The sequence below is a fragment of the Lutjanus erythropterus genome, chromosome 13, assembly GCF_056507025.1.
Source record: "Lutjanus erythropterus isolate fLutEry1 chromosome 13, fLutEry1.hap2, whole genome shotgun sequence".
NCBI classification, from domain to species: domain Eukaryota; kingdom Metazoa; phylum Chordata; class Actinopteri; order Lutjaniformes; family Lutjanidae; genus Lutjanus; species Lutjanus erythropterus.
The window spans coordinates 4689799-4705338 of NC_139329.1; the positions used below are offsets into that span (position 1 = coordinate 4689799).

Sequence of the window (15540 nt, forward strand, 5' to 3'; positions counted from 1 at the left end):
GAGATGCAGTTGTGCTCATAAGTTTACATACCCTGACAGAATTGGATTTTTTTGCCATTTTTCAGAGAATATGAATAAGAGAAACTTTTTTTTCACTCATGGTTAGTGGTTGGGTGAAGCCTTTTATTGTCAGACAACTGTATTTACTCTTTAAATCACAATGACAACAGAAACTACCTAAATGACCCTGATCAAAAGTTTACATAACCTGAAAATTTTGGCCTGATAACATGCACACAAGTTGACACAAATGAGTTTGGCTACTAAAGGTAACCATCCTCACCTGTGATCTGTTTGCTTGTAAGCAGTGTGTGTGTGTATAAAAGGTCAGTGAGTTTCTGGGCTCCTGACAGAGGCTCGCATCTTTCATCCAGTGCTGCACTGACGTTTCTGGATTCTGAGTCATGAGGAAAGCAAAAGAATTGTCAAAGGATCTGCGGGAAAAGGTAACTGAACTGTATAAAACAAGAAAGGGATATAAAAAGATATCCAAGGAACTGAGAATGCCATTTAGCAATGTTCAAACTCTAATTAAGAAGTGGAAAATGAGGGATTGTGTTAAAACCAAACCACGGTCAGGTAGACCAACAAAACCTTCAGCCACAACTGCCAGGAAATTGATGCAAAGATAAACCCACAAATAACTTCAGCTGAAATACAGGACTCTGGAAAAAAAGTGGTGTGGCTGTTTCAAGATGCAAAATAAGGAGGCACTTGAAGAAAAATGGGCTGCATGGTCGAGTCGCCAGAAGAAAGCCATTACTACACAAATGTCACAAAGCATCCTGCGTACAGTACACCAAACAGCACAGAGACAAGCCTCAAAACTTCTGGAACAAAGTCATTTGGAGTGATGAGACCAAAATTAACCACTAGCCATGAGTGAGCACAACTGTATCTGTCTTCTCTCCCGTGTAATGGGGCTAAAAGAAAAAATCAAAACCAGTGTCTCTTTCTAGACATCATGACCCAGTAACGCCACAGACCTTGTTGTGAGCAGTTTTATGTAGGAAGTAATTCTTTCTAGTAAAACAGCAGACACTGGTTTTGGTGCATTGAGAACCACAAGCTGAGTGCCAGTAAGCACATGGCTGTCTTAGAACAGGCTCAGTTCACAGACATTGAGTTTTGTAGACAGTCATGTCCACTCTGAGGGCAGATGTTGTGATATGATGCCATAAGTGCAGTTAGACGCCCCCCTTTGTGATATGAAGGATGGGTGTGTAGCCTGCAGATGAATGCTTTTCCAGTTTAGCACAAAACTGATCACTGTTTATTACAAATCATGCACTGTCTCATAATTTTCCCTGTTTTGTTTACATGTACAGATAATTGCACAACACTAAGTGTGCAGTGTTAACGGTGCAAATCAAGATGTTGAAAATCAGATGCATCTTCAGTAAAAACATTTATTGACAGTGTTTTACAAGACAGATGTTTCAAAAACAAACTCTTGTGGTCCCGCTCACTCCTGCAGCTAAACTCATGACTTGGTGAGCTCCATCAGTCCATACAGGATTCTTTTCTGTCCGTAGCGAACCTGCAGTGCATTCTGCTGCCTGCTGTTCAGTCCTTCAAGTGCTGCCTTGTCCTCTATCAGCACCTGGTCCCTGTCCACACTTTTCCCCTCCTCCTCCTCCTCTCTGTCTCCATAGGACCTCAGGGTCAGACGGGCTGCTTCATGAATTAGCCATTTCCATGAGGCCTTTAACCCAGGGAGACCCTCGCTAGAGAAAGCATGGGAAACCCTCTCGTCCTCCTCTTCATCTTCCTCCCATCCTTCATTCTCTTTGAACTCCAAGAACTCCTCCTTTGACATGCACAGCACCTGAACACACACAAAGCAAGAGCGACAGCCATTCCTCAAATATTGACCTGTACCAAAGTGTCTTCTCGTGTATATTTCCGGGTTTTGTGCAGCATGCGAGCAAACAGTGTCATGTAAACAGCACTAATGTATGCACTCCCTCACCTTGAGCACAGTATGTAGCTCTGTGTCTGTAAGGCAGCCCTGTTTGCCAAAAACAAAGGCTGCTTTCTCTTGCATCATCTGACACAGCATCTCCCACTGCTCCTCCATCAGCTGCCGGTCCAAATCAGACTGAATACCTGGGAACAGAAGATGGATGGACGGGGACAGTTGAGAGGAAGCATTAAGTGAATATCTTTAGGTGTGGACAAAGAAGACATTTGGGGACATCATTTTGGGTTTTGCAAAACAGAAACCAACATTTTTTCACAATTTACTGTTGTGTAATTTTACCAGCAATTTACAATTTACCAGCTGCTCCAGTTAAGACATAAAGGGTATCATGTCATCCTGCCCGCTGTTCATTAAATCTCCCCTGTCCACATATATTTTTTTCTTCTTGTTACTATTGCAATATATCACCTTGTGTGGCCACTTTGTACAGGTTGGTGATTGGGATGTCAGCAGTGTCGTTGCTGTTGCTTTCATATGACTCTGTGAAGCCGTACATATGCAGCAACTGCCAGTTGGCCATCTGCCCGTAGGTATTAAAGACCTCCTCGCCTTTACGAATGGGGCGCACGCAAACCATCTTCAGACTGTCCTGAGAAAGATGGGAGAGTGGAGGGAATGAGAAAGAAAGTGGACATGAAGAGTTAAAACAATAAAAAATGAGAGAAACAGGAAAACGCTAAGATGTTAAAGCTGTGTTAACTGTCCACAGTTTAGCTCCCAATGTCTTTTAATTTAACAAAACCAGACTTCATTCCTCTGTGTTTTACAGACCAGAAGCTGTTCTGGTAAACGAAACAAACTATCTAATCCAGACATTTGAAACAAGGAAAAGTGCATCAATATTAGGAGTGGATGTGTCCCCTCACTAGTGTGAACTCCAGATTAGCATTGTGATTGGACACATGGTTAAGCATGTCTGCCATGGGAACCATCATGGGTGGATTGGGGGCCTTCTCCTCCTCATCCTCCTCATCCTCCTCAACATCGTCCTCTTCTTGTGGCTCCTGGAAACTACAGAGAGGAGGATGAACAGGGAGAGGATCGTGGAAGGGATGAAAGAAATAACAGGTGAAGTTAGGTATGACATGACAAATGATATGCCAGATGGTTTGTTAGACAGAACCATCTGGAAAGTCTTCCTCAGAAACTTTAGAAAAGGGCAAGCACTTTCAAAAAACACTGAGCCATCTGTCTATCAAATCAAACACGGGCTAACTTAAGCAAATCAGATCAATGAACCATATGATGTAGTATTAGAATTAACACTGGCTTCACAAGATTATGTGACAATCCTTTGGTTCTGTGTATTAGACAATCTGGTGTGTCGGGTTACTTTGAGCAGAGCCAACAGATGCAGACGCAAACAGATAACTTGAAGCCTGGTGAGATAGATTCTTACGTGATCTTGTGAATCCAGCTGCCTCACAAGGTAAGGTTTTAAGACGACAACCACAAAAACTATTAAATTAATCAACTATTAAATTAATTACCAACTATTTTGATTATTGATTCACCTTTTTGAGCAATTTTTTTTAAAGAAAAAGACGTCAGAATTCTTTGATGTTATTATATTCTGGGTTCTTTACTCCTCTATGACAGTAAACTGAATATATTTGGGTTGTGGACAAAACAAGACATTAAGGACATCATCTTGGGCTTTAAGAAACAGTGATCATATTTTTCACCATTTCCTGGATTCATCAAGAAAATGAAGTATAATGAAGTATTTTGTTTTGTGCTCACTAACCTGTAGGCCATGACAAAGGCCACCAGCTGTATGTACAGGTCCAGTGTGTGTGTGTCAGGGTTCCAGAGGTCAGGATGCTTGGTGATGAAGGGCAGGACCACATCTGCGTATTCCTTCTGGATGTTGGCCAAGTCTGTGTCCACAGCCTCTGGAACACCTGTCCCCCTCAACAGTCTGTCTCTCTCCTCTTTAGACCTGAACAAATAAGCTTTAAGTAACAGACGTGATCTATGAGATGTTTTTGACACTGATTTTAAACAGTTTCCTACCAGAACATGGGGTGGTCCAGTGTCTTGAAGTTGGTCCACAGAGAGAGGTAGGGTCTCCAGTGGGACTGCGGGGACGTGTACTCATACAGCAGGGCCAGCAGCAGAGGGACCCAGCCAGACGGGCTCTCCAGAGATGACCTCTCTGTCAAGGATAAAGGGAGAAACAGTAAGGTTACCAACAGAAGGGAGATGCAGGCAGCTTCAATCTCATGAGAACTTCTTTGTGATTAGAAATGTCACCTTTCTCCAGCAGGGCGGAGACCTTGGTTGTTCCCTGGTGGAGGAGAGCTGATCTGGGGATGGTGAATAAAACCTCACCCTCCTCTATGTCTTCCTTCGCAAGCATCCCATACTCTGCCACAGTACCTTCTTTACTCACACACACCTACAGAGAGGGACACCCATCCTAACGGTTAGGGAGACTGGGATCATTGCAGCTAAATAAAGGAAGTACACTTCATTCAAAAACTTGTGTGAAATACTAAACAATGGAAAAAATGGCAGGAGAGGACAGACCACAGACTGCCTGGCTGACAGACAGTCCCAGAGACAAATTCTATGGCAGAATAATGGCAGCTGTCTCAGGCAGTGTTTCCCAAACTGTTTTGTTGGGAACCTGCTTTTTAAAAATCACAAACCATCACGACCCAATTCACAATAGGCCTTGGTAGAGTTAATTTTTGCATTGATAAATGTTTTTGGCCATTGTAACTGCCATTTCAGCATCACTATATATTATCTTGACGTGTGCATAATATGCACATCAAGAATGTGTATATTATACGCATTAAATAATTAATAACTAAAAAATAAATGCATTTAGGCCATCTATATCTTTTTATTTCCTCTCATCAAGAAAACAAACCTAAAAAATTCAAGGCAACTTACTTTAATGACTTTATCTCAACAAAATAGTTGGTAAAACCTTTTTAAAACAGAATGTGTGTTGGGCTCAATACTCAAAAATCTATTTAAATAAGCTGCCTTAAATTTTTTACTGTATAGAACATATTAGCCTTGTTCATAAATGAGACAATTAACAGGCTCTTGTTTTTCTTCTACTCAGTAAAACAATACACACATTTTAAATGTTTTATAAAAGATGTACTGCTACATACCTTACTGTTGAGTACCAAGTTGACGCTGTCACACCACTGTAGAAAGTTCTGCAGGGGACTGAGCTCAGAACCATCAGCTACCTGTCAGGAGCACATGGAGAAAAACATCACAGCTGAGATGTAAATAATACACTGAATGCACTTTGCTTACCCATGGCATTAAAAAAAAAACCATCAAAGTGTGAAACAAGTATTTTACTCCTATGAAGGTAGAAATACACAATCCACATGATTCACATAAACAATGATACTGCTTCTTTTTATTGAAACTTTTTCACACCCAGAACTTTTAGCAGCATTTTTGATTCCTCAGCACCATTCAAACAATTATAATGAAATTAAAATAAATACACGAATGACACCAAACTGTTTCGCTCTTTTCTTCCTTGACCTTAAACTGCCTCCACACAGAGCTGACAGATCTCACTCATGTTCCAGCTAGAAAAACAAAATTCGTACTAAAATAAAGTTTTACACAAAAGTCAAAGGAAGCGCTGTAGGCTTGTTGACGATGTGTAACAGTGTTGCTCCTATTATAGAAAGTAATCACTGCCGTGCAGCTTCGATTCAAGTAAGCGAGCTGCTCATGTGTTGAATAAAAGAAAAATCACCAACATCTGGAATACAGAGTAACTGCGTTCATAATTGTGGCTGTGCAGCTTAAATAAGGTTTTCCTCCAACTGTACCACACAAAAGTTAATATATAGGACTGATCAGTTGCAGTTACTCTCACATGAAGCTGGCAGTAGTGTAGCTCGTGTATGCACAAACACACATATACAAACAGCCCGAGTACAATCATCTCTGCCTGTTGGTTCAAACTGATTGAATTGTAACCTTGGGTCGTTTCGCCTCTGTTGCCATCCTGTAAATGTGATTTCAAACCCAGGAGCTGTCAGCCGCTGACACTGTTAACTAGCCCGAAGCTAACTCGAGCGTGCGGAAAAGCGACATGTGGACTGTGAACGACAGTGCATTAAGTTTGACCCAAACGACGACTTGTAGGCAGCGAACTTCTTCTTTTGGTGTTTTACGGCAGCTGGCAGCCTTTAAGTTGCATTACCGCCTCCTCCTGGCCAGATGAATGTTTCTCTGTGGCAAAAGGTTTACTGTTGGAGTCACTGTGAACATTTTTAAAGGAGCAGTGTGTAGGATTTAGAGTCATCTATCTGCAAGCTTGCAGACTAATAATACGTCACATAGTCCTCTCTTTCTAAATGTGTAGAAAAAATAGGGCTGAATAATTTTGAAAAAGTATTGAACTGCAGTTACTTTGACTAACACTGCAATTGCGATATTATAAGTGATGATAATTTTTACATCTTTATTCTTATTTTGATTGAAAAAACATGTTAAAATGAGTATGCTGTGATTTTTTGCAGGAATCTGGACCAAATGAAGATGTTTTTTTTAAAGTGTAGAATCTGATATGTGGGACAAGTCATCTGTCTCACGACATTCATCTCATTCATTTAAAAAAAATTTTGACACAGTTTTCCTTTAACAAATACTGCATCTCCTGCATTTTGAGAGTTGCAGAAAGCCATATTGCGATTTTTAGTAAGATTTTGATTAATTGTGCAGCCCTAAGTAGAAAGTACAGTGGCTCCAGCTTCAATGGAGGAGGACCTGCAAAATTTGTAAAAAGGGCTAAGGTAACAAAAACACACCTATTTGAGGTGATTATACACTAATGAAAACACATTTATGGATACTGGGCCAATATTCAATTTCTGCCATATTCTGCCAACTAATCCCCATAAATCGACTGTACTGTACCTTTAATCTACTATTAATTACTTGCTCTTTCCTCTTGGTTCCACTTGATTCTTGTCCGTCCTACTTTATTTTGAACATGCAGTTGTCTTCCTTTTGTCACACTATCCCAGTACTGTTGCCACTGTTTGATTGTTTCCCTCCAAATTATGCTCTTTCCTCCAATTTTAAAAGTTTAGAATTAACTTCCACATATTCACTACTGACCACTGACTTGTCTACTTTATCATTCCTCAGGATCCCTGACTGTGCTGATACCCACATGAACGCAATATCTTTCCCCTGACTGGTTAATTTGTAAACAGTATTTCATATAGTAGGTCTTAATGATTTTTGGCTGATCCTGTATAAAACTTGACAGTTCTGTCTTGTGATAATATCTTCTGCCCACTCTTATACTAACAGGACTACATAACTAAATACAGACTCAAATAAGCTGACCTTCTCCTACTGACCCAAGTCTGTTGACTGGAAATTACTGATAGACTGATCAGCCAGTTACTTGGGGTGATTATCTGGCATTTTGAGATAATCAGATTTGGTTGATGTCTGCACTCACAAGGTCAATAAAAAATGTCTGCAGACATAAGCAGAGTTTTGATGAAGGTGGTGAAAAAGTTAGTTTAGGGCCCAGTACTATAGTTTTCATGGATTCTCATGCATAAACATTTGCCTCAGTTTCCTCAGTCAACATCTTGCTAACAAATGTCTGCCATCCTATATGAAAGCTAATCCACAAACACAAAAACTTGATTGTCCACTTTACAAATTTGCCTTTGGTTTCACCATAAAACATATAATAAAATACAATTAAAAACATTAAAAAATGATCAAACGCCCTTACTGGCAAGCATGTATTGAAATCTACAGCATAATATCATGTATTTTTCTAGATAATTAATTAATAGATAATTCCTCTAAAACAACCTGTTCCTGGCTATCATAACCATGTATAATAGATATATGAGACAATGGATGAATATGTTTTTTTATTGGCATTTTAATTCAGCAATCGGCTGCCCTGCCCTCTAAATAATGGCACAGAGAGCATTAAGAGCTGTATATAATCACTATATCACTTCCTATCGCTACAGATGAACTGTAATATTCCTGAACTAGGGCAGTGAATTAATTTAAATTAGACAAGATACTTTTATAACAACTTATATCAGCATATTGTAGGGGTTTGTACATGGCTTGTGCATAATCAAAATGAAAGTGAACATTACATATAGAATTGTTATGACACCAGAATTTTAAATTTAATCTAACAATACAATAATACTGTAAAATCAATACTCAATACCTCTTTCAATATTAGAACAAAAAAAAGCACTCAACAAACAAAATCTTTTTTTTTTTTTTCTATTAACAATCTACACACAGTGTTGGCTCAGAAAAAGTCACTTGGTTATCTAGTATCTGGCTCAGTGTTTCCACTGAGCACATTCATCCATGGTAAGAAGCATTTCACATAACTCTGCTGTGAAGTTTATTTTTAAATAAATCTTTGTTAAGAGGAATCTGAAAATATAAATGATAGTTTTCAGGACATATAAGCAATGGACTGAAACTGAAAATCAAACTGAGTCATGCCCTTAAAATCAAAAGTTAAATCAGATTGTGGATTTTGAGAATCGTGACAACCCTAATATTTAGGTATCAATAATTTTGAAAGTCTTAATTACATGCAAAGCTAATAATTGCCTAAAAGTGGGAGTTCAATGCACTGATGAATTAAATTCACCTAGAGCCAGGATAATATGGTTTATTACAGTATGATTCTACCATTGATGAACAATACCAATCAGTTGTGACAACTTTCTGATATAAGTATAAACTTGTTTTGTCTCTTGCACTGTATCAGCTTTCTGTCTGAAATGTCTTATATGTTATCCTGTTTCATAATCAGACTTTTGTGACTGTTGGTGTGTGTGCTGTTTTTCCACCACTGACCACTAGTAGGTACTATATAGAGCAATCTCTTGGCCTCTACCCTGCCACATCAGCAGTCTGGTGTTGTGCACAAAAAAGTCACAAGAAGTGGGCTCGTTGGTCTAGGGGTATGATTCTCGCTTTGGGTGCGAGAGGTCCCGGGTTCAAATCCCGGACGAGCCCTGGCTTTTAACACTAGAGTTACTGAAGTCAAGACATAGTGTCTGCCAGCAATCAGCACCACACTGCATAGGCATTTGCTACCTACTTTTTACTTTTGGAAAGAACAGGAGGAGATTTAACCCCCCTGTTTTCTTATGTAAGAGGGCTTGTTGGTCTAGGGTAGTCATTCCCAAATTTAAGAATGCCATGACCCAGTCAATCTCAAAATGTTCTGTGGCCCACCCAAACCTTTAATCACAACTCTGATCAACACACAAGACAAATCATAGCAATGACCAGTCATAATGTGACAGGTCACCACATACTTTATAACACCTGTTAAACTTGCATACATACTTTAATTATATCCCATAGCTTAGTTTTATTTGTTCTGATTACGTTTTACAAAATATTCATAAATATTTTATAGCAATTTCAAACTTAAACACAATTTGGTAATCACTGGTCTAGCGATCTGATTCTTGCTTAGGGTGTGAGAGGTCCCAGGCTCAAACAAGAGATAGGCTCAGCTTCCTTAATGTGTAATGATACACTTCCTTTGGAGCTTATTTGACCAACAGTGTCAAAATGTCAATTAAGTGTTCAAGAGACACTTGATATGAGCTTGTGCCATCACTCAACCATTGACATTACTGCCAAGTTAATTTCACATAAATAACAAATGTTCTTCATCTATATTAGTGAGGCCAGCCTACATGTACAATGAGACAAGCAGCAGAAGTGGCTGCACATTACTTTTTCCATGGCTACAGATGGTTGTGCTGTAATGATCAGTCATACTATCTGGTAGATAGTCTGTTTGTCAGTACTGCAACATAAAAAGCATACATCAAATTATCATAAAAAAAAAACAACAACTATAAACCATTACCAACTTCTTTGTCACACACACAAGTCATGTCAGTCACCCAGAGCTTGATAATCATCCACCTGCCCAGTGTCCATATGTGGCTTTTCTATTGTCACTTTTGCTTTTCCATTACTACCTTTAGTATGGCGACCTGTGCCAACCCACGAGTACACCCCCTCTAAACCCCAAACAAATGTTTGTTACAAGACTCAACTCATGTCTGTGTAAGAGATCAGAGAGAAAGAGGTTTTCAGAATGTCTGTTTGTAGCTTCTAACTGAATCTCTGTGGTTTGAACTTAAGTTTCTCTCCTGCATCGCTGTTTGTAGGCTACTTTCAGGTGTCTGCCTGTTTTACTGTTTCATGTTTGCTTTCAGTGGTATAGGAGTCTTGATATGTAATGGCTGATGAAAACTTAACATTTCCTGACTTAATTGCTTCATACTAAAAGCTTTTAAATTGGAAAAAAAAAGATGTGCCTTCAAGCGGATACCACTGTTGAAATGCAGACCTCTATCACAGAGCATGCACACCAGACACTTCTGCCTGCTGAGTCAGCTAACTTCCACTTTAGCCATCAGACCTTCAGCTCAGGGCATGGAATGAGCTACAGGCTGGCTGAATCAGTGAGCATATGAGTGGAGATGAGGACTTATCACTCTGGATTCACTAGCAAGTAGGGCTGTGTACTGGCAAGAATCTGGCAAGAATCTGGTACGACTCAATAAAGGGGTTACAATGGAATATATTGTGATATGTTGTAGTACTGTAATCAAGGCCACATATTGCCATTTTTTTCATTTAATTTTGGAAAAACTGTTATAGTATAAAGTAAACATCACTATATGCATAAAATCTGAGAGTAAAAACAAATAGCACAATATGTAAAATTATCTTCAGCACCACCCAACTCAGAACCATTGCTGCTGTTCTCTTATACACCCATAAAATTGTAAAAACACTTTAATCTGGACTTTATTTAAATACTAGAGACCAACAGGGTTTGAAAGGAAGAAAATGTTTTTGAACAGTTTTCTATTGCTAGTTTGCTTATGTGTGTACATGAGGGAAGAGAAGGAGGATTGCCAGAAAGTTTCAGAGTGACAGAGCATCCCCATTTCATAGTACAGTAACTCCCACACTGCCGAGAACTTTTGGCTTTTTATTTCGCCTCACATATTAACCATGGGTGTACTTTTTAGAAACAGTCTAGAGCTGCCAACTAGGCCAGTTGTTCACCACCTGTGGCTTGAATTTCCCTCGAGGCGTTCTTGAGGTATCGCGTTCAGGAGAACGTGATGAAAAACATATACACAAACATAATGAAAACATAATGCCTCTGGCCACAGCTGTCACCAGTGTGAAGCCATAAACAAAGTTTCTTAAGGCTTATCAGAGAGGTCTTTCAGCAAACAGTCATAAATGTGCACAAAAAACAATCGGACTGATTGGTCCAGTAGCATGTGAAATTAGCTCTGGACATGATGCGGGTCCATTGATTAAGCATGCACACATGATCCCCTCTGATAATGAAATAGAAACTATAGACCTTAATATAATAATGGAGACATGCTATGTCATTGGCTATGCTGCGATGGAGAACTTTAATCCATACGATACAGTGTATTGAGAGTCTCTACAGTATCACAAAACATAATATCCCAATACTTAATTGTGTCAATATTTTCTGACATCCCTCCTACAAAGAGTCTCAAGTTTCAAATGATTGATTTATCACTTGCACATCACTAGTAGGCAGACACACTTGCTACAAATGGATTGTGGGAGCTCCTAACTTTTATCCAAATTTTGAGGTCAGAATAACCACAGAAAATGACACCTGTAACACTATAATGCAACACCCCTAAAATAAATACCACGGAGTCTACTAAAGTATGGCCTCATAAATTTCTGTGTGAAATAGGTGTTCATTCACGTCTGAGCTGCTAAATGGATTTTACAAAATCTAATGCATGTACATGCACTCGTTAGTATGAGGCAAAGTTGAAGTCTAATCTCACATCTCCAGAGTATCGGCAAAGATGAGGCACAATGCTACAGGAGAAAGCAGTGAAGAGTCCAGAGGAAAGGTGCTGAATGGTATATAAAATGTTGTGCAACAGAGGGCGCTATTTAGCCAGATAAGCTATGGGTCTTCAAGCTGCCACATCACTGGTGTGGAGTTTAACTGCAAGTCTGGAAAGAACAGGGGAGGAGATTTAAACCCTCTATTTTCCCTTTGTTGACAGGCTCGTTGGTCTAGGGGTATGATTCTCGCTTAGGGTGCGAGAGGTCCCGGGTTCAAATCCCGGACGAGCCCTGCTTATGATGCCTGAGGTCAAATCAGTTATACCTGTTATCAGTTGTAGCATGCAGCATATAATAAAATGCTAACAGATTTAACATTGTAAGACATGATCTAATTAGAACAGTGCACTCAGCAGAGTTTAGATCAAAGTCAGACAACAGATTGTGAAGCACTTACTGCAACAAGCTAAAACTTGCAAAGTTCCACCAAAATTAACATGACCCCATACATGTTATCCCTAGTTAACTGTTTTAAATACACAACACAATTTGATATTTAATTTCGATGTAGAAAGTATTTATGTGGAAAGAAAGTTGGTCAATCTCAATGTGTCTTCAGCTGCATCACAATCACCTGACCACTGAACAGCCCATAAGAACTTTCATCTGTGATAAAAATCTAAGTAAAGGACAGGCAAAGCCAATAGTATGCGAGATTTACTCTGGACAAGATGCAGACCCATTGATTAGGCACGCAAATATGCACACATGCATCCAAACACAGAAGCAAGTGCATGATCCCCTCCAGGTTTACACCTGGCCGGATCATGAAACAGAACCTATAGACTTTAATGATTATCAAGTATGTTTATATGTGAGGTTATTGTTTGTAGGCCGATGGCTTAGCTGTGGTTCTCTCCCAACTATTCATGCTTGCTCAGGAGGTGATACATAAATCTCACACACTGGAACCTCACACTCGCTATAATGGGAGTTTTCAACTTGAAGTCTGTATGGGAGACTCAGGTACTATGAGACATGCAGCAGATGTTGGCTGCACAGTTTATTTTTGTCCAGGGCTACAGATGGTAACAGTGTAATGCTTAATAATACTACGGGGTGGACAGTCTGTGTGTCAGCCAAGCAACTCACCAAACATGCTTAGAATTTCTATTTCTTTAAAGCTACACACCATAACCAACATCTTTGTCACACTGAAACCAAAATTATGGCGTTCATTCTTTCTGATATAAATTGCCAGTTTGATTTTTTTTAAACCTTATGCATGATTCATCAGAGTATGGAGTATGGAGAGTATGGAGGAAAGATGAAAAGTCTAATCTCACATCTTCAGAGTATGGCCAAAGACAAGGCACATCGCTACAGGAGAAAGCTGTGAAGAGTACAGAGGACAAGTGCTGAATGTTGTGCAACAGAGGGCGCTATTTAGCCAGATAAACTATGGGTCTTCAAGCTGCCACATCACTGGTGTGGAGTTTAACTGCAAGTCTGGAAAGAACAGGGGAGGAGATTTAAACCCTCTAGTTTCCTTTTGTTGACAGGCTCGTTGGTCTAGGGGTATGATTCTCGCTTAGGGTGCGAGAGGTCCCGGGTTCAAATCCCGGACGAGCCCTGCTTATGATGCCTGAGGTCAAAGGTCAGTCAGTTATACCTGTTATCAGTTGTAGCATGCAGCATATAATAAAATGCTAACAGATTTAACATTGTAAGACATGATCTAATTAGAACAGTGCACTCAGCAGAGTTTAGATCAAAGTCAGACAACAGATTGTGAAGCACTTACTGCAACAAGCTAAAACTTGCAAAGTTCCACCAAAATTAACATGACCCCATACATGTTATCCCTAGTTAACTGTTTTAAATGCACAACACAATTTGATATTTAATTTCGATGTAGAAAATATTTATGTGCAAAGAAAGTTGGTCAATCTCAATGTGTCTTCAGCTGCATCACAATCACCTGACCACTGAACAGCCCATAAGAACTTTCATCTGTGATAAAAATCTAAGTAAAGGACAGGCAAAGCCAATAGTATGCGAGATTTACTCTGGACAAGATGCAGACCCATTGATTAGGCACGCAAATATGCACACATGCATCCAAACACAGAAGCAAGTGCATGATCCCCTCCAGGTTTACACCTGGCCGGATCATGAAACAGAACCTATAGACTTTAATGATTATCAAGTATGTTTATATGTGAGGTTATTGTTTGTAGGCCGATGGCTTAGCTGTGGTTCTCTCCCAACTATTCATGCTTGCTCAGGAGGTGATACATAAATCTCACACACTGGAACCTCACACTCGCTATAATGGGAGTTTTCAACTTGAAGTCTGTATGGGAGACTCAGGTACTATGAGACATGCAGCAGATGTTGGCTGCACAGTTTATTTTTGTCCAGGGCTACAGATGGTAACAGTGTAATGCTTAATAATACTACGGGGTGGACAGTCTTTGTGTGTCAGCCCAGTGACTCTCCAAAAATGCTTAGAATTTCTATTTCTTTAAATCTACACACCATAACCAACATCTTTGTCACACTGAAATCAAAATTGTGGTGTTCAATCACCTCTGAACTAAATTGCCAATTAGATTTTTTAAAATCTTATGCATGAATTCATTAGAGTATGAGGGAAAATTGAAAAGTCTAATTTCACATTTCCAGAGTATGGGCAAAGATAAGGCACAGCGCTACAGGAAAAAGCTGTGAAGAGTACAGAGGACAAGTGCTGAATGTTGTGCAACAGAGGGCGCTATTTAGCCAGATAAACTATGGGTCTTCAAGCTGCCACATCACTGGTGTGGAGTTAAACTGCGAGTCTGGAAAGAACAGGGGAGGAGATTTAAACCCTCTATTTTCCCTTTGTTGACAGGCTCGTTGGTCTAGGGGTATGATTCTCGCTTAGGGTGCGAGAGGTCCCGGGTTCAAATCCCGGACGAGCCCTGCTTATGATGCCTGAGGTCAAATCAGTTATACCTGTTATCAGTTGTAGCATGCAGCATATAATAAAATGCTAACAGATTTAACATTGTAAGACATGATCTAATTAGAACAGTGCACTCAGCAGAGTTTAGATCAAAGTCAGACAACAGATTGTGAAGCACTTACTGCAACAAGCTAAAACTTGCAAAGTTCCACCAAAATTAACATGACCCCATACATGTTATCCCTAGTTACCTGCTTTAAATACACAACACAATTTGATATTTAATTTCGATGTAGAAAATATTTATGTGCAAAGAAAGTTGGTCAATCTCAATGTGTCTTCAGCTGCATCACAATCACCTGACCACTGAACAGCCCATAAGAACTTTCATCTGTGATAAAAAATCTAAGTAAAGGACAGGCAAAGCCAATAGTATGCGAGATTTACTCTGGACAAGATGCAGACCCATTGATTAGGCACGCAAATATGCACACATGCATCCAAACACAGAAGCAAGTGCATGATCCCCTCCAGGTTTACACCTGGCCGGATCATGAAACAGAACCTATAGACTTTAATGATTATCAAGTATGTTTATATGTGAGGTTATTGTTTGTAGGCCGATGGCTTAGCTGTGGTTCTCTCCCAACTATTCATGCTTGCTCAGGAGGTGATACATAAATCTCACACACTGGAACCT

At 39.6% G+C, this 15540-nt stretch overlaps 1 protein-coding gene and 4 non-coding genes across 5 annotated transcripts; 4 read left to right on the forward strand and 1 right to left on the reverse strand.

The window, feature by feature from the left end:
• Positions 1-1395: 1395 nt before the first annotated feature.
• Positions 1396-6066, reverse strand: setd6 (SET domain containing 6, protein lysine methyltransferase). Its single transcript, XM_084734136.1, has 9 exons — positions 5957-6066; positions 5119-5199; positions 4241-4385; positions 4001-4142; positions 3732-3926; positions 2851-2995; positions 2393-2573; positions 1973-2109; positions 1396-1828 (listed from the first exon to the last, which is right to left on the reverse strand). The coding sequence occupies exons 1-9, from the start codon at positions 5981-5983 to the stop codon at positions 1484-1486; spliced, it is 1398 nt and encodes a 465-aa protein (XP_084590262.1). The 5' UTR covers positions 5984-6066; the 3' UTR covers positions 1396-1483.
• A 2875-nt stretch (positions 6067-8941) lies between these two features.
• Positions 8942-9013, forward strand: trnap-ugg (transfer RNA proline (anticodon UGG)). Its single transcript has one exon. It is a non-coding gene; the product is annotated as a tRNA-Pro (tRNA).
• Positions 9014-12110: 3097 nt separating this feature from the next.
• On the forward strand, positions 12111-12182 carry trnap-agg (transfer RNA proline (anticodon AGG)). The gene has a single exon. It is a non-coding gene; the product is annotated as a tRNA-Pro (tRNA).
• Positions 12183-13451: 1269 nt separating this feature from the next.
• trnap-agg (transfer RNA proline (anticodon AGG)) lies at positions 13452-13523 on the forward strand. The gene has a single exon. It is a non-coding gene; the product is annotated as a tRNA-Pro (tRNA).
• Positions 13524-14785: 1262 nt separating this feature from the next.
• Positions 14786-14857, forward strand: trnap-agg (transfer RNA proline (anticodon AGG)). The gene has a single exon. It is a non-coding gene; the product is annotated as a tRNA-Pro (tRNA).
• The last annotated feature ends 683 nt before the right edge of the window (positions 14858-15540 follow it).